This window comes from Vigna umbellata, chromosome 4 (genome assembly GCF_029865625.1).
Source record: "Vigna umbellata cultivar VRB3 chromosome 4, Vumbellata_1.0, whole genome shotgun sequence".
Lineage (NCBI taxonomy): Eukaryota > Viridiplantae > Streptophyta > Magnoliopsida > Fabales > Fabaceae > Vigna > Vigna umbellata.
Genome location: NC_142168.1, coordinates 12,990,542 through 13,017,305, shown reverse-complemented (window position 1 = coordinate 13,017,305; position 26,764 = coordinate 12,990,542). Strand labels below are relative to the sequence as shown.

The following is a 26,764-nucleotide window of genomic DNA, read 5'->3' as shown; positions in this document are numbered from 1 at the left end:
ATGTAATAATCCACAAGAGAAACCGAAGATCAACGTGGCAATTGCAGGAAATTGCTTGATGTTAGCCAGCAGACAGAGACACAGACCAAACTTTTATCTTTTAAATAATCACAACCTTACTTAATTTCAGAAAATCTCTAATATAAGTTGATAAGTGTGGAATTTTTGCTTATTTTTTATGCAGAGCACACGTGTGATACTTTTATGTTTGTTTGTGTTGTGTAAGTCCAATGAAAGGGGAAATTACCACATGAAATCAAGAACAATATAACAAATTGAGCTACGCGTTTTCCGTCTCTTATCAAAGAAGATAATGAGAAATGGTTTGCTTTCCAAGTAACTCATGCATTATTTAAGGAAATACGTTTGCTTATACATACTAATATCAACAGAAAACATCTTTTTGTCCTAACACTGTGGCGTTTTCGGTACCTATTTCTTTCTATCTCTTATATTACACATAACATCATGGCTTTTCTCTGATTTTCTGTTTCTGTCTCTATCTGAGATCATGTTCCTTTCTTTTTCTTATCTTAATAACATCGACCCTAGAATTTACATGTGTTACTCTTTCACATCTTTGAATTTGTATCTAGAGAATTGCACCTGTTCTCTCTGGTGATTTTGATTAGATAAGTTTGCTTTAACAGTTGAACTTTTGCATATATATCTCAGTTTCCTATTTTGTATTTGTGCATCACATTAACTTTCTTTGTTCTTGCCTTTTCTTTGTTTTGACAGAAATTGTATATCCTTGATTATCACAAACAAAGTTGAAAAAAGAGATATGGAAACTACCAAGAGGTGTTGTCCGAGCCATCCAGAACGACAGATGCAATTGAAGCCACAAGGGTCACCCTACAGATGCAGTGGATGTCGAGAGGTAGGGTTTGGAGGCAGTTACCACTGTGAAAACAAGAAGTGTGGTTACATCCTCCATGAAGAGTGTGCAACTGCTGTTTCCCTTGCCTTTCATCGATTTTTTCCCAGGAGCCACTTCGAGTTCTATGAGAAAGCACCGGGGCACCGGGTCAGATACTGTGATGCTTGTGGAAATGATGTTCTAGGGTTTGTGTACCATTGCTTCAGTACAGGTTATGATCTACATCCATGTTGTATAAACCTGAAAGATAGCATTTCTGATGAAGAAGGGCTTGTGTCACTCGAACTGTGTCAGAAGGTTCCCTCAAAGTGTGTCCAGTGTAAGCATAGGAATGTTGTGGATGGAATCAGAGGATGGTCTTATGTATCTTCAGATTCTGGGGGAAAATGTTGTTACCATGTTTGGTGTGTTAAGCAACTGATTCTAGAGAATTTGAATAAGGGCTATTTTAGTAATGAAACCAGTTCAATTGGGATGAGTGACAGGGAGTACTCTCAGCTTGCAGTGAGAAACATGGACATGGTACGAAGTAGAAGAATTTCGAGGAGGTTAGGGACAATGAAGAAGTACACAAAGATTGCTGTTTTGGTATTTAAACTGGTATTTTCAGCTGTGTTTGGAAACCCTATCACTGCCATTGCTTCTCTTGTGGAAGCCCTAGTTTCAGATTAGGAGATCCTACAAGTGTTGTCGTTTGGTTCTTAAATTATGGCCATAATCCTACAAGTGTTGATTTGATTTACCATGAGTGCAGATATGATGTTGAGTGAGTGTCACATAGAGTTCAAATTGTTGTGGTTTTTGAGAATTTCCTGTATTAATAAAGTTCAAATTCAAGCTCTGGAAGTTATGGTTTTATAGAAGAAAGTATATATGTATGTTTGCATGAAAATGTTGCAGGTCATGCAAGCCAATTTCTTAATTGTCAAAGAAGCACGTTAGCAATGTTCTTTTCTTCTTTATATATTCTTGTTCCCATGATTACTATAGTTTTCAATGCAGTGTATGTTACTCGATGTGGCAGTTGTAAACTTGTGTTCAATTATAAGTGCACCTTTTTTTAGAATCCAAAATGAGAAACATTTGAATTAAACCCTAAAATACTAATTTAAAGCTCAAAGGGCTGTATATATATATGGTTTAGTTTTAAAAAATGAAAATGTGCTTGAAATTTCCCATATAGATGGATGGAAGCTGATAAAATAATATGATTAATGTAGCTTTTTTTTTCTATGGAGGGCATTTGAAAATGACTTGCCTAATACAAATAATTATCTTGTTTTGTGGAAATGTACATGAATATGTTGAAGGTAGCAATTTAGTTTGACATTAACAAACATATAGCTTCTTAATCATTCAAGTCATTGTCAATGTTGCTCGGCTGGGTTGTATTTGTATTCCTTTTTCTTCAGTTAAATGCAGGGAAAATACGTTAACTTTTCATTAATTTGAATATCCTTTGCGGAAGACATAAAATATTAAGAAAACACACCATAGTGTAAAACTGTGATATTAGAATATTACATGGTAACAATTTTATAAGTATTTTAAATCGGTTAAAAGGGAAATTGATTTAGTATGCATATATTATATCGGTTTATAATCGGTTAAAGAAATAATTAATTTAATATGTTTTTTTTATAAAGTGCAAAAGTCATTTTTATTTTTTGAATTTCATCTTCTCTCTATTGTTTCTTCTTCTTTTTTTTTTTTGTAAAAAATACTCTATGGTCTCTTCCTTACAATTAACCATTGTTGTTTTTCTGCTTTATTGTTGTCATCTCGTGTTTCAACAAGCTTTTTTTTCTCTTCAAGATCATTATATATTTAACAACCAATACAACAAATTAGTATTCTTTTTTCCCTCATTTCTCGTACTTAGGATTTTTTTTACGAAGAAAGTTTTCTTCGTAATTGTCTCTTATTAAATGTGTGTCACTAATTAATCTATACAGTGTTTTGCGAAGTCTCCTACTCTGTCCATGGTATTTGATGGTTCGTCAATGACCGATTCATTATTATTTCTTTTGATCTAGAATTGATTTATTAGAATATATATTATATAGTTACACAACTGATATAACACATATTTAACATACTACATCGATTGATGGTAAAATTGATCAAGTGCTTTAAAAGTTTATTTAATATATCCATTTTGGACCACTGATAGTTTCTTGAAAGAATATTGTATATTTATATAGCAACTTTGTGGAAATTTAAAAATTAATAATATATTTTTTCTTCACCTCTGGACCCTAGTTACTGTATGTGTCAATTTTAAACATAAAATAATTTTTTTAATTCTTGTAAATAATTATGATAATAGCATGGGTGAGGGAGGAAAGGTAGTTGACCTGAGAAAAACAAAATGACCTTATATAAGGTTTTATATATGTTTCTGGTCACCATACACAAACGCAGACCTTATTTATCAATTTTTAATAGTTATGATTTAATTTACTATTCAAAGAAAATAATATAGTGTTTTTTTAAAATTTAGAAAATTAAACCAAATTTTCTTAATAATTTATTTTATTTTCTCATCTTTAACAGGAGAGTGTCCTTAAAAACTAAAATTTAAAGGGAGAAGTTTATTAGAAAAAAATAAAGAAGGAAAATACTTAAGAGTCAAGTCACGGCTTTATGGCTAAGGATGAGGATTACTCAAAGTCATTAAACATTTGGGAAATGTTTTTTTTGGGTGATTCTCCTGCACCTCATTGTCTTCGTTTTGCACCTCCAAAATATATTTTAATTTCAAGTATACCTTTAGCACAGTCAACGAGAATATTTTAAATTTTTAAAAAGTTGACTAATTTTGAAACTTTAACTCTACCGCATCTCAAACTCAAACCCTACCACTATTATTTTGTCTCCGCCCTCCCTCTTGTGCCAAGCTTTGTTTGCGATCCTCCTTCATGGTTTTTTTCTCACAAATCTCAGGTGTTTCTGGCGTCCAGGTTAGTACCCTTCATTCATGCATCTGCTTTGTTTGCTGTCATACAATCTATACATGTGCTTGGGTGTTCTCTTCGTGCTGGTTGTCGGAGATTTGGTTCGTGTTGGTCGCCGGAGAGCAGGCTGCTTAAACGCTGTTGGAGTTGCGGTCACAGACTTCCGCAGTTGAAAGTGCAGAAAGGTGGACAGAGAAACCGCATTTGGAAGTGTGTTAGTTCTTGCCGGAGTTCAAATGTTGTTTTAGGTTTTTATTTCTATGGTTTTTTTAATTTTTTTTATTAGGTTAGTATATATTTATTTTATTAGGTTTTATTTTTATTAGGTTAGTATAATAAAAACGGCTCAGACTAACCGCACATGGAAGTGCGTTAGTTCTTGCCGGAGTTCAAATGTCGTTTAGGTTTTTATTTCTATAGGTTTTTTAATTTTTTTTATTAGGTTAGTATATATTTATTTTATTAGGTTTTACTTTTATTAGGTTTTACTTTTATTAGGTTAGTATAATAAATTTAATTTTTTATGTTAGTTGTTAAATAAAATGTTTAATTTTATTAAAATATATGTTAGTATATATTTATTATAAACGTCCGTCTCCCTCCCCCACGGACGTTTAAGGGGCTGAAGACAATTAATTTTTCAATCACCCTGTCAGCACACCTAAACGTCCGATATGGGGGTCAGACGTGTATAATATTATAGACGTCTGTCTCCCTCCCCCACGGACGTTCAATGGGCTGACAGGGGAGTTGAAGCGTTCATTTGTTCAGCCTCTTAGACGTCCGGGACCCTCCCACGGACGTCTATAATATTATAGACGTCCGTCCCCCCCCCCCCCCCCCCCACAACGGACGTCTACAGTTTCACTTATTTACGAATATGCCACCAGTCAATTATTTACGTTGGGGCTTTTGTGGACGGACGTCTATGGGGGGACGTTAAAAGCCAATTCTGCACTAGTGTATTCAGCAGCAGCATGACTCTAGTCAGGAAGAACATGAAGCTGAAGGTGAAGATGAAGATGAAGATGAAGATGAAAATGAAGATGAAGATGAAGATGAAGCTGAAGGTGAAGATGGTGGATTCCCAGGAGGTCCACATGACACCTCCTTACTTACCCACTATACCCAGAATGTTGCATTTGCCATATGGCAAGGTCGGGTTAGTCATCAACCTAAATTTTAATTATTTAATAAATGTTACATTTTTTTTATATAATTATGTTTTTATTTAGGATCGAAGGGGGATAAAGGTTGTCACCCATGGCAAAAAATTGAAGCATTTTGGAATGTATCATGAGGCCATTGAGCCTTATATCTCCATGTCGGGGTTGGGTTGTTTAGTGAACCTCTCATACGAGTATGCCGATCATGGATTGATCGTTGCCCTTTCGGAGAGGTGGCACCTAGAGACTAATACTTTCCACCTACCGATAGGTGAGATGAGTGTCACATTAGATGACGTTATGAATTTGCTCCACCTACCCATCATGGGACAATTTTGTGAGGTTGAGGAGTTAGAGTATAATGAGGCTCGATCTCATATCATGGAGCTGCTTGGCGTGGACCACGCTAAAGCTTCAGCTAAGATGAAACAGTCACGTGGTCCAAAAGTTAGGCTCAGCTGGCTACGCGAGGTCTACCAGGAGTGCATCTAGCAGGAGCGTTGGGAGTGTGCTGCTCGGGCATACTTGTTGCATCTGCTTAGATGCACAATTTTTACGAATAAGAGTGCGACTCTAATTCGAGTATCGTATCTCCTTCTCTTGCGAGACTTGAATGCTTGTTCGAGATATGCTTGGGGAGCAGCAGCACTTGCACATACATATGAGCAGCTAGGAGATGCTAGCTTCAGTGAGGTCAGACAGATAGCTGGATATTCCACTCTTCTACAGGTACATTACCATCGTCTAAGTTTATTTTAATATTGTTTGACAATGAATCAAACAATTGAAGTAATGTTTTTTGTAGAGTTGGATATATGAGCACTTTCCTGCAATGGGAAGGAGGAAAGTGTCTGAGAGGTACACAGAACTTGATCCACGTGCTTCACGATACATACCCCCGAGGGTGGGTTGGAGTTTGACAGAGGGCCGAACATTTCTGGATGCCCTCACTTATGATGTAGTTATCTGGAATCCATACGTTTCGCACAGACGTACATGCCCATTCATTGCCATAATTATGTACTCGGGATGGATCCGATTAGGTGACATGATTCATCAACATCTACCTGAACGCGTGTTGCGTCAATTTGGTTTTTAACAGATCATACCACGGTCACCTGATAGTCTTCCGATGCCAGACATTCCTATGATTGATCTAAATTGGTTGCGGTATGTAGAGTATGCCATTACTAGTGTCGTTGAAGCTCATGAGCCACATGCGTGTGTTGATGGATACATAACGTGGTTTAGGCGGGTGTTGCACCCGTACATCACTCCAGGCAACGACGATGAACGACCTAGTCTTGCACCGCGCATGAGGCGAGACATTCCAAATGACAGGCTGGTGTCTCCAGTTCGTCATAGACATTCCAAATGTTAACTTGTCGAGACGTCACAGAGGCGGCTGTGAATATCAAACCAGTTGATGTGACTCCCACAATCTCGAGCAACGGAAGTCGATATTTGTTCGTCTTGTACGTCGTATCCATTAAGAAAACAATATTAAAAGAATTGACTAAGTGCACTGAATCGGGATGTGTCCAAAACAAGTCACTTACCACATCAGAATCGTCCAAACATCTACTTCTCTGGATGTATTTGTCTCTATCTAACAACATCATCAACTGCTGCATTTCAGTTCTAGACCCTCTCAAAGATCGTTTGTACGTGTACCTCGCATTATATATTTGCTTTATCGTGGTCACGTTATCTTCATTATGTTCTTTCAGAGTCAAAAGAATATTTGACGGCTTTACTTGACTATTAGTCATGTCCACAAGAATTGATTGTTCAGCAGCATTTAACCTACCTGCGAAAGGATGACCGACCAAAGTCTCTGCTAATTCGTGGTTGTGATAGTTGCCCATAACCTTTAACACCCAACCATCTCCTTTAGGTTTACCCCTCAACCTAAACGGACACTCACATTTTCTTGTGCCAGAGAAACTAGGTTGAACATCTGGCTTATACTTCCTATACTTCCCGCTTCTTTCACAGCCTAACAAAATAAATGTCATTCTACCAGCTTCACCAGTTGCTGTGTCAGATCTTATAATGACGACAACAAATCCAAGATCAAATGCAATCTTTCGAACCCATTCAATTAAATCGGCGCGTGTTGGGAATATTTGATCAGTGGAAAATTGATCTGTGTAATCACCCTCACCCACTTCTTTTAAAAAATAAGAAAACTCCGATATAAAATCAGAATTTATTTCAGAATCCAAATATGGATACTTATCCATCTGATATAATTAAATATGACCTACAATAAATATTACAATTTAAAATTTTATTAAATTACAAATAAAAAATTCAAAAACACTTTTAAAATTAAAATGAAACTATAAAGAAGTTCTTTAACCTAATGTTAATGAAAACTTATATTTTTAGAACTACATATTATGCCGCGAACTAGATAGAGTATCTTTCTCTCTTACGTGGACCTTAAGTTGCTGGATAAGGCAAGATAATAATATTGAGTTGTTGGATAAGGTAAGAGAATAATGTTGAGTCAAGATAATAATATTGAGTTGTTGGATAAGGCAAGAGAATAATATTGAGTCTAGTGGGATCTTAACTTTCATATTCATCTTTTCAACATAAAAATTAACTAACCTAAATATTATTAAAGAGGTTTTTCCAATTCATTCTTTGACTAATAATACATTGCCTAATGACTAAGCATAATCCATGAACAAGAAATTTAAAATAAAAAATCATAACATAAAACAAGAAATTTAAAATAAAAAATAATAGCATAAGACAAAAAACATGAAAGAAAAAAAGCATGCATGAAATAAAGAAAACAGAAAAAGGGTGCACATATAAGAAACGCACTTCAAAGTGCGGCCACTAAAAAATAAAAAACGCACTTCGAAGTGCGGCCACTAGTTTCCGCAACTCGAAGTGCGGTTAGGAGATTCCGCGACTCCAATGACGTACTTGTCAATTAAGGTGCCTCTATTCCAGCATGCCACGTCAATTAAGAAAGAAACTCCAGCGCGCCACATCAATCACACACTAACACCGTTAGGTCCAATTTAACGGTAGGGGCCCAATTGTTATAGTTTTCCCAAAATTAGGACCCAATTGAGAATCCGAAAAGGGTGTTGCTCCCTCCACCACCACACCTTTCTCCCTCCACCTTCCCTTTACTATTTTGTCCCTCAGTAAAATTTTATTTTTAGGGTTATTATTTTTTAATTTTACTCATTCACAACATATTTCACTAATAACCTATTCTAGTCCCCTACATGAGTAAAATATTTTTCTTTCATTTTAACATTATATTTCTTCCTCTCTTTCTTTCGTTGTGAGATACTACAAGTTGCAAAGGTTGGTGGTGGTGGAAAGAATTATCAAGCAATCTCCCTCTCGTGGTGCAGTGTTGCTCTCGTGGTGCAGTGTCGCTCTCGTGGTGCAGTGCGTGGAGTGGTGCAGTGCGTGGAGTGCTTCCTCGTATTCGAATAAACCTTGAAATAAAACCCTAAAATAAAAAACGTAACCTTTAAATGGAGGTGACATCCTACAACGGATGTCAACATCCGTTGAAGATGTCACCTCCGTTTAAAGGTTACGTTTTTTATTTTAGAGTTTGTTTTATTAGGGGATGTATACTTCCTCACGCTGGTTGATGCTCTGGACGCTCCTCGATGTTCCTCTATACCACGGCGGCGACGTTTCTTCACACCACCGCGGCAATGGAAGCTTTCAAACCAAAACAAAAACTGGAATAAAAAAAAATGGAAGTGCGGAAGGTGAGAAGGTGAAACGAAAATGGAAAAGGAGAAGAGAGTTCCGTAGGTAAGTGTTGAAAAAGTAAAATTAGGGTTTTAAATTATTTAAAATAAAATAAAAGTAAAAATTTTTTTTAAGTTAAGATATAATTATATTTAAAATAATGTAAAAAAGTAAAAAAAATATAAAGTAACGGTGAAAGTAACAACACGCATAAAAAAAAAGATGAAATTGAGATTCTCCTTGAAACAAGCACCTCTTAAATTATTAACCATAAAACAACGCGTATTTTCATTCATCTCATACACTTACAACAATAAAATATTACAAAAAAATAAATTTTTATATTTAAAGAAAAAACAATAATGTTGAAAGTAGAAATTTGTTTGTCAGACTATCATTTCCATCGTCATTACTGTCACACTGTCAATGTGCGTGAGTCTGTTCGTTTCCAATTTCTTTGCTTGTGATGCACGATCCACGATCCACGATGCACGATGAGACCCTGTTGATCGGAACAACTCAGGCGTTTGGGGTCATTTTCTTACTGTTTCTAACTATAAAAATCAACCCTTCATCTTCATCCATACTTCTCTGCTTCTTCTATCTCACAGTCTTCATTCATACAAAGAAGAATGGCCAAAGCCAAAAAGGGATTGGTAATAGGAATCGACCTTGGCACAACATACTCCTGTGTTGCAGTATGGCAGCAACAACATAATAGGGTGCAGATCATTCATAATGATCAAGGCAACAATACCACTCCTTCTTGTGTTGCTTTCACGGACCATGAAAGGTTGATAGGAGATGCTGCTACAAATCAAGCTGCTTTGAATCCAGAGAACACCATCTTCGGTATATTTTTACTCTTAAACTATTACTTGTTTTTTCCTTTCTATGATTTTCCTGTAAACTTTTAGCAGGAAAAATAGACCACCAAAATATTATTTTTTAAACTCTTGCAGATGCTAAGAGGTTGATCGGTAGGAAATACAGTGACCCGCTTGTTCAAAAAGACAAAATGTTGTGGCCATTTAAGGTTGTTGCCGGTGTCAATGACAAACCCATGATTTCTGTTAAGTACAAAGGCCAGAAGAAGATCCTTATTGCGGAGGAAGTATCATCCATGGTCCTCTCAAAGATGCGGGACATTGCAGAAGCATACTTGGAAAAACCTGTGAAGAATGCAGTGGTTACTGTGCCTGCTTATTTCAACGATTCTCAGCGCAAAGCCACCATGGATGCTGGTGCTATTATAGGTCTCAATGTTATTCGTATAATCAATGAACCGACAGCTGCAGCTATTGCATACGGTCTTGATAAAAGAAATGATTGTGTTGGACAGCGAAATATTTTTGTTTTTGACTTTGGAGGTGGTACATTCGATGTGTCTATTCTCACTATTGAGAACAAAGTCTTTCAAGTTAAGGCCACTGCCGGAAACACTCACCTTGGCGGAGAGGACATTGATAATAGAATGTTGAACTACTTTGTGGAGGAGATGAAAAGGAAAAGTAAAGTTGACATAAGTGGGAATCCACGTGCCTTAAGGAGGTTGAAAAATGCTTGCGAGAGAGCAAAAAGGACACTGTCATATGCTGTTACTACAAGCATCGAGATAGATGGTTTATTTAAAGGCATTGATTTGCTTTCTTCAATAACCCGAGCGAAATTTGAAGAAATCAATATGGAGGTGTTTGAAGAGTGTATGGAAACAGTAGATAGGTGTCTTAGGGATGCTAAGATGGAGAAAAGTAGTGTGCATGATGTTGTTCTTGTTGGTGGTTCTTCTAGGATTCCCAAAATGCAGCAGCTACTCGAAGACTTTTTCAATGGGAAGGATCTTTGCAAGAGCGTAAACCCTGATGAGGCTGTTGCTTATGGTGCAGCTGTGCAGGCTGCTCTCTTGACCGAAGGCATTGAGAATGTTCCAGATTTGGTATTGAAAGATGTTACTCCGCTTTCACTTGGCGTATCGTTAAGGGGGGATCTCATGGGTGTTGTGATTCCTAGGAACACTACTATTCCTATAAAGAAGGAAACAGTTATTTATACAGTCGAAGATGACCAATATTCAGTCAGGCTTCCGGTTTGTGAGGGCGAGAGAGTAAAAGCAAGTGATAATAATTTGTTGGGTTCTTTTAGTATTTCTGGCTTACCCCCAGCTCCTCGTGGCTATCCTTTTGACGTGACTTTTACAATAAATGAAAATGGCATTCTTTCTGTTTCTGCGGAGGATAAAGTAACCGGTAATAGGAATGAAATTATAATATCCAATGACAAAGGAAGACTATCAAATGCAGAAATTAGTAAAATGATTAAGGAAGCAGAGGATTATAAGTCTGAAGATGAGAAGTTTCTTAAGAAGGCCAAAGCAATGAATGATTTAGATTTTCATGTTTATAAGATCAGAAAGGCTTTAAAGAAAGAAGAAATCAGCTCAAAGTTGAGCTCGAAAGAAAAGCAAGATATCATGTCTAAAATTTCTAGAGCCACTGATATGCTTGATAGTCAGAACGAGATGGAAGATATAGTTGCTATTGAAGACTTTCTGAAAGATCTTAAAGTAATCAGTGAACGAATTATTATGGTCATGGAGAAGATTGTGTAGTTGTTTTAAGCTGTTATGTTTTGTGTGTCACTGATTTGTCATTAACTTGTGATAAAATCAAACTTTTATGTTTTGGCAGGTATCGTTTGAATATTTGATAGTGTAGTAGTAATTGTATTCGTTTTGAAAATGGTTATTGTTGCAAATGCAAATCATTTACATTTGATTTATCTTTGGAATCTTCAATTCTCGCAGTTTAGCCGCTTCTAGCTTTTGTAAATTTGTTTGCTTCTATTTTAATGTGACGAATACATACTATACGTTACTTCAAAACTTATTTAACTTCAAAAGAAAAAAAAAATACTCATTTTTCAACAGAGAAGAATTTTAAAAGTATCAAAGTCTTTATACTTCAAAAGTCACTAGTTCTTCATTTATAAGAAATTTATTGGTTTAATGGGTTTCTTATGCCTTGACTAAATATTTCTATTTTATCTTACATTTTCATTAAAATTATTATAATTATTTTATTTATTAATAATAATAAAATATGAAGAGAAGGTTTAAAGTAAAAATCCTTTTGAACGATAAAAATTGAAAAGCCTAATGTATATTGAATACAAATGACTAAAAACACAGTTATCAATATCTTGCTTTTACTGTATAAAAGATTCTAAGCAATAAGGGTAGATGATGACATACGCAACAATATTTTAGAGATGTTTTTTTTTCCACTTAATAAAAGGGAGAAGTAAAATGTTATATTTGTAGAATGATTGAGATTATAACATACTTTTTCAAAAAACACTGGTGAATAATATCCTTAGATTTACAGAGTCTTTTTATCATTAGAAATTGAAATGTTATATGTGTCATGATTTTCTATGTGAAGTAATCAAAGTTGCTTATGGGAATGTAATGAGTATCCTCTTAGTCTTTTGGTTTTCCATGGTCCATTCAGAAGTTTAACGTCAGACGCCAAGAGTCGTTTATGGGAATAAACAGTAGTGATTTCCGATGACAGATATAAATTCCTTTACGCCGATAAAAAAAGGTTGATTGGCGAAGCTGCTAAGAATCATGCAGCTAGCAACCCAGAAAACCTGTCTTTGGTACGTTTCAACTCCAAAATATTAATGTTTTTCATGATTTCTCTCTAGAGTGAAGGTATTGAGAATGTTTCGAATTTGGTTTTGTTGGATTGTCTCTTGGTATATCCATGGAGGGAGATCTCATGAGTGTTGTTATTCCTAGGAATACTGTTATTCCAGTTAAGAAGACCCAGATATATCATACATCAGTAGATAACCAAATCTCTGCGTACATTGGGGTTTGTGAAGGTGAGAGAACCAAAACTTCATGAAGAAGGCCAATGCAATGAATGCTTTGGATGACTTTATTTACAAGATGAAGAATGCATTGAAGAACAGCAATATCAGTTCAGAACTTTGTCCACAAGATAGGGAGAAAATCAATTCTGCTGTTAAGAAGCTGCAACAGTTAAGAAAGCTACAAAGTTGCTTGATGAAGACCAGCAGCGGCATTGATTGAGGATTATCTGAATGAGCTTATGGACTTTTTTGACACTGTCATTAGCAGCTATGCTTAGATGTTTCTAGTTTAGATTTTATCTGATGCGGATCTGTTATTTCTTTTTAGATAAACACGAACTTTCTTCTCATTGTTATTATCTGAACAATGTTCAAGTTAAAATATATTTGTAGTGGACATTGTTATAAATTGTTGTTATCTTTTGCTGCCATGGATTTTTGCTGAATGATCTTTGGACTGTTTTCCATCTACACTGACTATTACTTTCACTAATTCTTCTCAAACGTGCATGTGCTTTATTTCCATTGACCATGCATTGGAATCTTTAGTTGTGTCCATGAAGAAACTATTGTAGAGAGATGTTGACCTAACAATCTTTATATAGTATTTCTTTTTGTCTAAAAAATTAAGTTCGGTCCAATCTGTGTTCCACCAAAGAGTATAAACCAAAGAAAAATATATTACGCTTGGTGGACCGAGAAAACTTCAAATCCTAGTTTTGTTTTAAGGAGTAAAAAACGGGCAAGGTGTGAGAGAGAACCCAAGCTTAGAGAGAGAAAGCGAACCCTAGAGTGAGTCTCGTTCCCTCCCACCCAGCCAACCTGTCTTTTCTCAGAAACGTGTCAGTGCAAGCGTGGTCCGTCGGAGTTCTGCACGAGGAAGTGGAGTTCGTTCCGGTAACCGACGGCGTTGGAAGCTTTGATTGGAACCGTCACCGACAAAGGCATGTTTTGAGCTACCATCGTTTACGTCTACTCCCCCACCTAGTCATTGTGGTTTGTCTTCCTCGGAGCGTCGCGATCCTTTGTCTGCGGGAGTGCCACCGTCGACGTTTATCCACCCACCCATCTTGCTCCGTGCCACCCACCGAGAGGCGTTGGTGTTCATTAAAGGGTGGTCGGAATCTCTTTGTTCATTAAAAGTTGGTTTAGTTTGTTTAAATTTGTTAGGGCATTCATGTGTTGTTGTGTTTTTTTGGTATTTTTCAAGGTATGGTTTAGTGTGGGTTGGAGTTGTGTGGAAGATTTAGTGGTTGATGGCGTTTTTGGATGGAAAGTATGAAGTTCTTTTCTAATTTTTTTGACCATTTACTGGTTTAGTTCATTTGACACAATTATTATGTCATTTATATACAATTCCATATCCAAAGAACCATTTTTTGTTAAACTCATAGTGCAAAAACTGCAGTGGTAGCAAAGGCAAAATAAATGGGGACTTCAGACAAATGTTTAGCACAACCAGGTCAACTACGTTGAAGGTACAACACTTGCAACGCACCAAGCCAACCAAACTTGTAAGTTTTTAATGTTTATTTCTGCAAATAAAATTTTTTATTATTTTACTGATATGTTAAATAACATTATTTGTATGTTGGACTTTGTTTGAAGTAGATATGAACAATACAATACTAGTGGAAAAATACCTTTCTATAACGAAGCTATTATAACGTATAAAAATTATCCGTCACCGGTGACAAGATGGTAATAAAAATAGGACATATTATAACGTAGTTTTGTAAATCAGTTATAATATGAAACGCGGTGGCAAACTTGTAAATAAGTGTCAAACATATTATAACGTAGTTTTAAAAATCAGTTATAATATAAAATGCGGTGGTAAACTTATAAATAAGTTAAAAACCTAATATTAATGTATTATAAAGGAGTTTTAGAAATCAGTTATAATATCTCTTTCTCTTTAATTTTTCACATTTCCCTCTCGCTAGATTTCATTCAAGTTCACTCTCATTCTTTTCTTCCGCTATTCGTCTCATCCCTCTCACTTGCATTTCTCGGCATCTCCGTCATCAGCCACATCATTTTCAGAACTTCAGCCACGTTGTGGAGCGTATTCCTTCGCTCGCTGTCACGCTTGGAGGTCTCATTTCATTTCCTCTCGCGCATTCGAGAGAGCACTTTCATTTCTCACATCAGAGAGCCTCACTCTCATTTCTCTCCATTTCGGTTTCCTGGCGTCTTCCTTCTCGAGAGACATCTCCTCGTCGCACGTCGTTCATCATCACGGCAAGGCTTCTTCACTCACAGAATCATCTCTATTTCCTCTATCCTTCATTTTTCACCATCATTCATAGAGCTAAACCCTCTGTTGGGGTTTCTTCTCCTTTTCACCATTTTCCTTCGATTCCACCGATTAAAACCTTGTTTTCACCATTAGAAACATTTTCCACCGATTCAACTTTGATTTACACCGATCAATCGGTCCAGAATAGGTTTCCTTCTTCTTCTAGGGTTTCTATCAAGTTTAATCCTTTGTTTCATGTTCTTCTTCGAGTTTTTGTCATATTTTCGCTACGTCTTCTCTTTGGAAGAAGCTTCGAGGATTCGCGTCGCACCTACAGTCATCTTCTCAGAGCTGCTCTTCCAACCGTAGTTATAGTTCACATTCTTCTCTGTAACACTTTTCCCCTCTTTACCCTGTTAATTTAGTTTTCATATTTATAGAAATTTTAATAAAACATGTTTGCTTTTATTATCATATTATGTAAAGTAATGAATGCTATTTTCACTGTTTTTATCTTTGTTTTAATTTTTCCATCATTTGCAGACCCCTACTTGAACACTGATGCGGGGACAATGTCTCCTTTCGAGCATGCGGAGGTTTTCGTCTTAGATGATAGCGGAGAGGTAAGCAAATGAAAATTTTCTACAACAAGATGACAGTCATTAGATTTTTTATTTCCTTCTAAATTCAATGGAAGGTTGAGGTTGTATGTTATGTTATACTTTCCCCTGCTCTTTTCATTTTCTCATTTTACTTCATAAGTGCAAGCTAAAACTTTTTGAGTCGTAGTAAAAGAGGATATCTGCAGTTTGTTTTCCTCTGAAGTTTTAGATTGCCATTTTCATTATTTTTTTTGTTTGTGGAAGCTTGAACTTGATCTTGGGAACTACGAACGATTTTTGGACATTAAATTAACTGGCGACAATAACATCACTACTAGAAAAATGTATCAGGTGAGCCAGATGTTTCTAATTGTTTTGTTTTGGATGTTTATAGTTTGTTATTGAGAAGGAGAGAAGAGGAGATTATGAAAGAGGAGAGGTCAAGCTCGGGCAGCCTTGGGGGAGTTTGTTGAGGTGGGGTGGCTTACTCGATCTTAGTATTTGTAAATTTTTTTGAAGTTTACCCAATTCGCATTGCTGATTGGAATTTATTTATTTATTTTTTAACCTGGGTATTTTAGTTAATCAATGCTTCATGTTAGGTATGTCCCATTGACACCCACCCTTAATGAAATGGATCTCTTCTGGTACAGAAAATGAAATGATCTTGAAATCTGGTTTTTACTTATGTTTGATTTGACTTATAAGGAGTAGAAACTTGATTTGGTTTAGGCATTAACACTTGGGTCAAATATGTATTGTTTAAGCAAAACTAGTGCAGTTGTCAAGACTTATGTAGAGCCATGTTAAGGAACTGTTTGACTAGTGATCTTATTATATATATAGTTGAAAAGAAGGTGATTGAAATTTTCAGTTACTTAAGTAAGATCTCACTTGAATCACTTTTTATTATAAATGATTTTCTTGCACACATAACACTTAAGTAAGATCTCACTTGAATCGCTTTATTATTTTTCTGAGTAAACACTTTCTTTTACAGGGTTTAGCATTATCTTCAATTGGTGAATATAAGAAAGCTGAGGATGCACATCTAAAATCACTTCAAATTGATAGAAATTTTCTTGAAGCATGGGCACACCTGACTCAGGTATCTATCAACCTTATTGTACTGATAGATTGTTGGAACATTTAGTTATTAACTTAGCTGAAAGCTTTTTCTGAAAATCCTGAGTCATCTGTGTGCATATTATTTTATGGTTTGAAATGTAATCTATTGTATCAATGGATTCTCTTTGGTCTCTAATAGTATCTTTCCTCACTTCTTTCATTCATAACATTTCTTTCCCGTATACTACTAACTCATTCTACTTGAATTAAAGTTTTCATTTAATGTCAGCCAAGTAACTTAGTTTACATTTGCATTTTTCCTTTAGTAACTTGTAGGTTTAACTCTACAAAACAGGTTTCGTCTTTCATGCCTTTTAATGGTGGCTTTTCTGTTTGATGACTTTGTTACTAACCCTGTTCTGAATGTGTGATGGTAGTTGATCAGGATCTATCAGTGTGTGATTTATAAAATTATCTATTAACTATGGGACAGAGTTTTTGGCCTTTCATTTTATGTTATAGGAAAAGCTTTTTTTTAAATTATTTTGGCTGCTAGATTTAATATTATATTTCGATATCCATTCAATTATTCTAAATTAAGATATAACTTTTTCAATATTATATTTCTATATCCATTCAATTTTTTCCCATATTTAATTCTAAAGATTATGGGTTAGATGGAAATTGAAAACTAAAAATTAAAAATGAATTATACTTAGCAAACAGTGGGAGAAAATAATATTCATATCCATATTTTTAATACTATATTCTAAGGCAACCACCAAGTTTCTTCTCACTTGGTGGTGGGATCGGCTATATTTTAAAGCAACTAATTTACAATGACTTTTCTTTCATGCAGGGGATATTGAGTCCATGCCTTTTATTGAAGCACTGCTGGAACCGTATTTATGTAGTTTAATTTGTTAATTTCATGGTTTTGATGGTTTTCTTTTTTTCTTTTTTCTTTTAAAATTGAATTTCATACTTTTGCATTTTAAGTGGTTTAAGTTCATGCAATATCCTAAACCTTTTGCTTTGAATTTATCCTAAAGTGTTTGGATATAAAATATATTGCAACCCTATGACGATTGATTAAAATATATTGCTGCAGGATCCTGAGGCATATAAAGTTGCATGGAATCTTTTAAAGGTATTCCTACTATTTAGACTAAACATATTTATTCCATTTTCAGATCTTTAATATTGATATATATGTTAAAATCTCATATAGTGATATATTATTTATTGGTTTTCTGTAATTGGACTTATTTTGCAGGGCGTTGATGGTGTTCTAGTTCCAAGAGGTTTTGGTGATGGAGGAATGCAAGGGAAAATTCTTGCGACTAAGTATGCCCGAGAACATAGTGTTCCATTTCTGGGCATTTGTTTGGGGATGCAAATTGTTGTCAATGAGTAGAGATTTGTTCATGGGTAGACGATGTGAATCAACTACTACTGAATCATTTAACACAAGTGTATATGAATCATTTAAATATGTATAATATAAATGATGTATTAAATATTACACTATTTAATGTTTGAAATGAATTTTATTTTGTTAGTTTCATTAAATATTTTTATTTGAAGCTATATTAACTATAAATTGATGGAATAAGATGATAATACAAGTATATTATTATAATTTTTAAATGTAATAATTAATTTTTTTTTTTAAAAAAATATATATTATAACGTACTAAACCATGTACGTCATGATACGTTGATCACATATTATAACGTACAAAAATATATACGTAATAATAAATCACATATTATAACGTACAAAAATTTCTACGTGATGTTACCTTCCATTTATTATAACGGACAAATGAAAATTTGTCATAATAAACTATGCATATTATGACGGATTTTAGAAACTACGCCCAGAACTATGTCCCCGTTATAAAAGATCATTTTTGTACGTTATAAAATGTCATTTTTTCACTAGTATGTCCACATATGTAACTGTAAGTTATAAAAAATTTCATTTTAAGAGCTTACAGAAGATGTTACATTTTATTGATGTTGTGCATTTATTTTCTTGTAAAATGAATTATAATAGGAAGAAATTTGATTGTGATTAAATCTTGGATGGGGAGGACCAAGTATTGCAATATTTAAGCCTTATAAATGTTATGAACGAGCGAGAGTGACGTGAACGGATGACAGTAGTGTACGACTGACTTTGATAAAAAACGAAAATCATTGGAATGATCAACCTTTTCTTTATTTCATATAAAGAATTCAAATAACATTCTATACTTTAAAAATATATAAACCTATATGTAAGAATGATTTTATTTATAAGATAATAATTAATAATATATTTTTTCTTCACCTCTGGAACCTAGTTACTGTATCGGTCAATTTTAAATATAAAATAATTTTTTAATTCTTGTAAATAATCATGATAATAGCATAGATGAGGGAGGAAAGGTAGTTGACCTGAGAAAAACAAATGACCATATATAAGGTTTTATATATGTTTCTGGTCACCATACACAAACGCAGACCTTATTTATCAATTTTTAATAGTTATGATTTAATTTACTATTCAAAGAAAATAATATAGTGTTTTTTTTTAAATTTAGAAAATTAAACCAGATTTTCTTTAATAATTTTATTTTATTTTCTCATCTTTAACAGGAGAGTGTCCTTAAAAACTAAAATTTAAAGGGAGAAGTTAATTAGAAAAAAAATAAAGAAGGAAAATACTTTAGAGTCAAGTTAACTGGCGGCTTGGTGGCTAAGGATTTTCTTTGTTAATTTCTATAACCTATTTTATCATCTTTAAATAATTCATTCTTATATTTAAATTTTCAAAGGATTTTATATTATAAAACAGGTATTAGTTTATACAAGACCAGTTCATTGAAATCTCATTTTAAATATATTTAAAGTTAAATAATTTTAGAAAACATATTTTAAATTATATTTTGTATATCATAATATTTTATTCAAGCTTCTCTATTTATTTATAATTATTTTATATAAAATAAATTTAAATCTATTATATTTGATAAAAAAAATAATAACAAATTAATATAATAGCTATTTGCCATCAGTGAGTGTCTTATCATCCAGAATAGTTATTTCTGGAATTTTGTTTTTTCATTAATTTATTGAAGGTAAAGAAGATTTTTAATAATATATAGATTTTTTTGAAGTTATTTTAATCTTTGTCATTTTTTTTGTTAAATTATTCCAATGGTTTCCATTTTTTATCAAATTCACAAATTGATTCTTTAATTATTTTTTATTTCAATTCGGTATTATGAAAAGTTGATGCAATCCTGCTCTTGTCATTAAATTGATTAAAACATTTTAGGAAATTATGAGGTGGACATGTATAATGAAGGTCGAACATGGTACTCTTGATTTCGTGATGGATTCTGTTGGTGGGATGAATGACGAAGATTTGTGGTTGTTGTTGTCGTGAATGAGTGATGATGGCGTGAACGGATGACAGTGGTGGCACGTTGAACAGTGGTGTCACGGTGACTGATGGCATGAAGGAACCATGGATCTGCAGTTTGGGCTTTGCGAATTAGGATTCAACGATGGAACAAAACCGCTGTCACGAGGTTTTCATGGTTGTGCAATTTTTGCAGATCTATGATCTGGGTTTTTCGAATTAGGATTCAATGGTGGAACAAAACCGTTGTCGCAAGGTTTCCATGACTGCGATTTTTGCAAATATGCGATTTGGGCTCTGAGAATTAGGGTTCAATGGTGGAACAAAACAGCTATTGCGAGGTGAATTCACATATTCGCGATTTGATGTTATAGATTCGAGCATGATTTGTACGAAATGGATGACGCTGAAGTTGATGATTGTTAGCGTTGGCTCTAATGACAAAACACATGATGGAAAATTGTGGAAACGCCATTCAAGTGACGAGCTTATAAACACCATGGTGGTGTTTACAAACTAAATTAAAACAAAATTGAGGAATCTATTTACGACTTTGATAAAAAAAACGATAACTATTAGAATGATCAACTTTTTTTTTCAAATAAAAAATTCAAATAACATTCTATACTTAAAAAAAATATATAAACCTATATGTGCGAATGATTTTATTTATAATATAATAATTAATAATATATTCTTTCTTCACCTCTGGACTCTAGTCACTGTATGCGTCAATTTTAAATATAAAATACTTTTTTACTTCTTGTAAATAATTATGATAAAATAGCATGGGTGAGGGAGGAAAGGTAATTGATAGTATCAAGTTTTTTTTAGAGGTGACCTGAGAAAAACAATCCACCTTATGTAAGGTTTTATATATGTTTCTAGTTACCATACACAAACGCATAACTTATTTATCAATTTTTAATAGTTATGATTTAATTTACTATTTAAAGAAAATAATCTAGTGTGTTTTTTATTTAAATTTAGAAAGATAAACCAAATTTTGTTTAATAATTTTATTTTATTTGTTCCCCATTAGAGTGTTGCTCATCTGTAACAGTGGAGTGTCCTAAAAAACTAAACTTTAAAGGGTGAACTTTATTAAATGAAGAAAAAAGGAAGTACTTTTGAGTCAAATCAATTGGTAGCTTGCTGGCGAAGTATTAGGGTTAGACAAAGTTATATTACTACAATTCCCATTATCAATCTTTCAGAGAAGCACCTTGCTTCAGTTTATTGTATACTCTTTGCTGACAAGTTTTTGAAGGAAAGGCTCCAAACACACAGCTTTACTCACCATAAGTTCAAGGTAAAGGCTACACCTTTATGCCAAAATGTTTAATGTTTGGTTTATTAAGGCCAAAATGGGCTCTTCGTGTATGCCACATTACTTTCTATGGCTTACTTCACTTGTTTTGACTTTGAACACATTTTAGTATCATTTGAAAGAAAATGGCAAAACAAAACAAGGAATGGGTTGTGGGAATCGACCTTGGCACAACATATTCATGTGTTGCTGTATGGCTAGAAGAACACTGTCGAGTGGAGATCATTCACAATGACCAGGGCAATAGAACTACGCCTTCTTGTGTGGCTTTCACAGAGAATCAAAGATTGATTGGTGATGCTGCTAAGAATCAGGCTGCCATGAACCCAACCAACACTCTCTTTGGTAAAAAAATGTTTTTTTATTGCGTGTGAATTCGTTTAAATGTTTACGCTAGCTGTTTGTGTAGGTTTTTAGGTGCCAAATGATAGCTTAACATTCGTCGTTTATTTATACTTTCCTCCAGTTTTCTAATTTGTTCTATAACTTTAAATTAGTAAGTATCATTCCACAAGACTACTTTGACTTACAACAATTTTGCAGATGTGAAAAGGTTAATCGGCAGAAGATATAGTGATCCCATTATTCAGGACGATCTAAAGTTGTGGCCATTTAAGGTCATTGCTGATTCTGATGAAAAACCCATGATGGTTGTTTCATACAAGGGTCAGGAGAAACAAATTTCAGCTGAAGAAATCTCATCTATGGTCCTTACAAAGATGCGGGATATTGCAGAAGCGTACTTGGAATCAGAGGTTAAGAATGTCGTGGTTACCGTGCCTGCTTATTTTAATGATTCTCAGCGACAAGCAACGAAAGATGCTGGTACCGTTGCTGGCCTCAATGTTATGCGGATAATCAATGAGCCCACGGCTGCTGCTCTGGCATATGGCCTTGACAAGAGAGCTAATTGTGCTGGAGAGCGGAATATTTTCATTTTTGATTTTGGTGGTGGAACATTTGATGTGTCTCTGCTAACAATCAAAGGTGATGTCTTTGAAGTGAAGGCTACTGCTGGTGACACACACCTTGGAGGAGAGGACATGGATAACAGAATGGTGAAGTACTTTGTTGAGGAGATCAAGAGGAAGCAGAAAGTGGACATAAGTGGGAACCCGAGAGCCTTGAGGAGGTTGAGAACTGCTTGTGAGAGAGCAAAAAGGACACTCTCATATGCTGTTACTACCACCATTGAGATAGATGCTTTATCTGGGAGCATTGACTTCTGCTCATCAATCACTCGTGCAAGATTTGAGGAACTTAACTTAGACCTCTTTCAAAGGTGTATGGAGACAGTAGACAGGTGTCTTGTTGATTCTAAGATGGACAAGAGTGATGTAGATGATGTTGTACTGGTTGGTGGTTCTTCTAGGATTCCCAAAGTACAGCAGCTATTGCAAGACTACTTCAAGGGGAAAGAACTGTGCACGAGTATCAACCCTGACGAGGCTGTTGCCTATGGAGCAGCAGTTCAGGCTGCTTTGCTGACTAAAGGCAACAAATTTGTCCCCAACTTAGTGCTATTAGATGTTACGCCGCTGTCACTCGGTGTATCTCTAAAAGGAGATCTCATGGATGTCGTGATTCCTAGGAACACCACCATTCCTGTTGTAAAAAAGAAAGGATATAAAACAGTCACAGATTTCCAATCTGCTATCTCTATTGAGGTTTACGAGGGTGAAAGGACAAGAGCAAGCGATAACAATTTGCTTGGTTTCTTTAAACTTAATGGCAATCCTAAAGCTCTTCGAGGCCATCATGTAACCGTATGTTTCAGTATAGATGCCGATGGTATCCTAACTGTAATTGCTGAGGATGAAACCATTGGAAGTAAGAATTGGATTACCGTAACCAACGAAAACGGAAAACTATCAACTCAACAAATTATGAGAATGATTCAAGAAGGCGAGAAATACAAGGCTGAAGACCAGAAGTACGAAAAGAAAGTTAAAGCAATTAATGCTTTGGATGACTTCGTTTACAAGATAATGAATGCTATAGATGATGTTCATAATCCACAAGAGAAAACGAAGATCAACAAGGCAATTGCAGAGACCGAGAAATTGCTTGATGCTAGGGAGAAGACAGAAACAGAGGTTTTTGTGGATCATCTGCACAGGGTGAAGAGCCTCATTGAACCCATTATGAAAGATTAACTAGTTTGTTTCAAGTTTATGTTGGTCAAAAATGTAAAACTTTATGAAGGAGGCTATCTAAACAATATATTATTTCCAGTTTCAACTATCAATCCTTGAACAATATAGAAATTTCCCATATAGATGGATGGAAGCTGATAAAGTAATATGATTAATGTAGCTTTTTTTTTCTATGGAGGGCATTTGAAAAGGACTTGGCTAATAAAAATAATTATCTGGTTTTGTGAAATTGTACATGAATATGTTGAAGGTGTTGTAGCAATTTCTTGGTAGTTTGACATTAACAAACATATAGTTTCTTAATCATTCAAGTCATTGTCAATGTTGCTCGGCTGGGTTGTAATTTGGGTTGTAATTGTAATCTTTTTCTTCAATTAATTGCAGGGAAAATACGTTAACTTTTCATTAATTTGAATATTCTTTGTGGAAGACATAAAATATTAAGAAAACACATCATACACTATTGGAAAACAATTATATTAGAACATTATATAACATGGTTGTAACGAAACTGATTTCATTTAAAAGGCGGTAACGATTTTATAATGAAAAGTATTTTAAATTGGTTACAAAGAAAACTAATTAATATATTTTCTTTTATAAAGTGCAAAAGCTTTTTTTAGTTTTCGAATTTTGTCTTCTTTCTCATGTCTTTATTGTTTTTTCTTTTCTTTCTTGCTATTTCTTGAAAAAAACGATGATGTTCTCGTCTCTTCCAAACAACTATCCATAATTGTCGTTGTCTCTTACTGTTGTCGCGTCCCACTTCAGCAAATTCTTTTTCTCTTCCAGGCCATTATATATTCGACAACCGATACAATAAGTTAGAATACATATTAAATTAGTTACACAACTTATATAACATGTATTTTACATATTACATCGGTATTTGATTAATTGTAAAATTGATCTAATGTGCTTTAAAGATGATTTAATATATCTATTTTGGACCAATGATAGTTTCTTGGAAGAAAGTTGTATATTCATATAGCAACTTTGTGGAAATTTGATGTATAATTCATTACTTTTGTTCTGGTGTCAAGAGTTGAGCGATTGTCAACGTAGCTAAAGCGAAAGTGTTGCATAAAGTTTGATGTGATGTAAATCATAAACAATAAACCAGCACGATAATATTTGTGATTTATACATGAATTTTTATCTAGTCATCAACGAAGATAAAAAATAGATGCATAAATTTTGCTTTGTTTTTTCTTTTCTTTAATTTTAAAATTTGCACTTTTTTTATATCCAAGAAACAAAAATATACTCAATCTATTTTAATAAAAAAAACTCAAACAAAAAAATACAAACTCTATCATAATGTAATATATATATATATATATATATATATATATATATATATATATATATATATATATATATATATATATATATATATTAGGGTTTCACAGGTAGATAATAGGGTGAGAGTGCATAAAAAACAAAACGACACTAAAACATTAGAAACTATTGACGTCTTATTCTGAAATTTAGTTAACGGATTTGGGAATTTAATTTTAGTACATTCTCAAAACTAAATTGCAGAATATTTACTTAGTACATTCTCATTAAGTGACCGATGGGCCGGACCAGACCGGGTCCGGTTTTTTTAAAAAAAAAAACAGATGTGCTACGGAACACATAAGCTTTGTGATTAGTTTATTAAGAAAGAATAAAGTATAAACGAAGAAGATCCTTAAAAGCATAATAACTTTAGTTATTGAATATATTAAAACAATGAGTGGTTATCCATGTTTAAGACTTTCAAACTATTCTTTGTTTATTCAGTGGAAGACCATCTCTCTATAAACTGGGACACTCCCTGTTTTGTTTCGAAGAAATTTTTTCATCAAATACATCTAGAACAAAAATAAAAAAAAATAAAACTAGATCAGCTTATGTATAACAAAATTAACGTAATAAGAAATAAATTGTATACACTAAATTTATTAAAAGAAAAACTAGACTTAATTAATATTCGATATTTGTATTTTAGACATTTAATTTGTTTTTGGTTTTTATATTTATATTTATTCAATTGATTTTTTTTATTTTGTAGAAAGATTTAGTTTATTTCCTTCTTTAAATTAACATTAACATTATTTAAAAATATTATGTATTAAAATTTTAATTATTTTTTTTAATTTTGACATGTGACACCTTTAATGATAAATTCAATTTTTAATACGCCATATTTTTAAAGTGCATGGTCACGTTAACCATGACAACATTTTTTAGTCTTATTCTAAGTCTTTATTTACAAAATTTACCCCATATGCCAATTATTTTCCACCGTACAAGTGTGAATTTGTGGAAAACTGTGGAAAATACCAAGAATCGCTACCTAAGGTTGGAAGGAAGCATCCAATACAGTCCGCTAAACTAAAGAATAAACAAGCCAAGACACTACTATTCAAACGTAGGACACAAAACAGTGGAATGTTTCGATACCATTTAATCTTTTGTACGAGTAATTGAAGAATATATGCTCTTTGAACCGACTATTAACACTATAAATTAATACATAGAGAATCAAGTATTTTCATCAAAGCACCAGCATTTGCAAAATCATACACAAACCTCTCCTTTCCTTGTCCAGAAAACCTACCTTCCGTTTGACCTCAAGTAGAACAGAAATATGAGTGTAGAAATTTTGGATGGTGCGACCATAGTGAACTTCCTTCAGGATGAGGAAGCATTCAGTGTATCAGTAAGAAACCGTTTTGCTCGCCTTGACACAGACAATGATGGCCTTCTCTCGTATGCAGAGATGCTGAAGGAGCTCCAGAGCCTTAGGGTGTTGGAAACCCACTTCGGTATTGATGTAGAGCCAGACCCAGATGAGCTTGCTCAGGTGTATGAATCCTTGTTCGTACAATTCGATCACAACTTGAATGGCACGATTGATCTGGATGAATTCAAGAAGGAAACCAGGCAGATGATGCTTGCCATGGCTGATGGATTGGGTTTCGTGCCAGTTCAGATGGTCCTGGAAGAAGACAGCATCCTCAAAACAGCTGTTGAAAGGGAGACCAATAAACTAGCTGCTTGAGTACTACTTTACTCAACCTTCCGATCAACAGAGTTCTACTAGAATTGTAATATTTTAATGTCCTGTTTTGTTGCCATTACTGTTTTCAAGCTGTTTTGTTTTTTCTCTAAATTACTCACGGAATGAACTATACTGTCTCAATCTGACCCTTTACATGTCCAAAGGAAAATTTGCGCCTGAGAATAGTAAAAGTTACGACTCTAAATCCGAAAACCTCCTTAGAACCAATCTTTTTTTCATTTCACACCCTACTAAATACACTTCTTTTAC

General features: G+C 34.1%; 5 protein-coding genes and 1 pseudogene across 5 annotated transcripts; 5 read left to right on the top strand and 1 right to left on the bottom strand.

The window, feature by feature from the left end:
* The first annotated feature begins 397 nt into the window (after positions 1–397).
* LOC124820023 (uncharacterized) lies at positions 398–1,891 on the top strand. Its single transcript, XM_047291637.2, has 2 exons — positions 398–428; positions 742–1,891. Exon 2 carries the CDS (start codon positions 788–790, stop codon positions 1,553–1,555), a length of 768 nt encoding a protein of 255 aa, XP_047147593.1. The 5' UTR covers positions 398–428; positions 742–787; the 3' UTR covers positions 1,556–1,891.
* Positions 1,892–5,838: 3,947 nt separating this feature from the next.
* LOC148199273 (serine/threonine-protein phosphatase 7 long form homolog) lies at positions 5,839–6,387 on the top strand (annotated as a pseudogene).
* Positions 6,388–6,399: 12 nt separating this feature from the next.
* Positions 6,400–7,252, bottom strand: LOC148199272 (uncharacterized). Its single transcript, XM_088112615.1, has 2 exons — positions 6,566–7,252; positions 6,400–6,411 (listed from the first exon to the last, which is right to left on the bottom strand). The coding sequence occupies exons 1-2, from the start codon at positions 7,250–7,252 to the stop codon at positions 6,400–6,402; spliced, it is 699 nt and encodes a 232-aa protein (XP_087968741.1).
* A 2,130-nt stretch (positions 7,253–9,382) lies between these two features.
* On the top strand, positions 9,383–11,358 carry LOC124848908 (heat shock 70 kDa protein 4-like). Its single transcript, XM_088112614.1, has 2 exons — positions 9,383–9,602; positions 9,713–11,358. Exons 1-2 carry the CDS (start codon positions 9,383–9,385, stop codon positions 11,356–11,358), a joined length of 1,866 nt encoding a protein of 621 aa, XP_087968740.1.
* A 9,750-nt stretch (positions 11,359–21,108) lies between these two features.
* Positions 21,109–23,671, top strand: LOC148199271 (heat shock cognate 70 kDa protein-like). Its single transcript, XM_088111627.1, has 3 exons — positions 21,109–21,268; positions 21,396–21,631; positions 21,830–23,671. Exons 2-3 carry the CDS (start codon positions 21,412–21,414, stop codon positions 23,440–23,442), a joined length of 1,833 nt encoding a protein of 610 aa, XP_087967753.1. The 5' UTR covers positions 21,109–21,268; positions 21,396–21,411; the 3' UTR covers positions 23,443–23,671.
* A 2,205-nt stretch (positions 23,672–25,876) lies between these two features.
* LOC124833369 (uncharacterized) lies at positions 25,877–26,640 on the top strand. The gene has a single exon (XM_047307839.2). The coding sequence runs from the start codon at positions 26,081–26,083 to the stop codon at positions 26,492–26,494; it is 414 nt and encodes a 137-aa protein (XP_047163795.1). The 5' UTR covers positions 25,877–26,080; the 3' UTR covers positions 26,495–26,640.
* Positions 26,641–26,764: the final 124 nt, after the last annotated feature.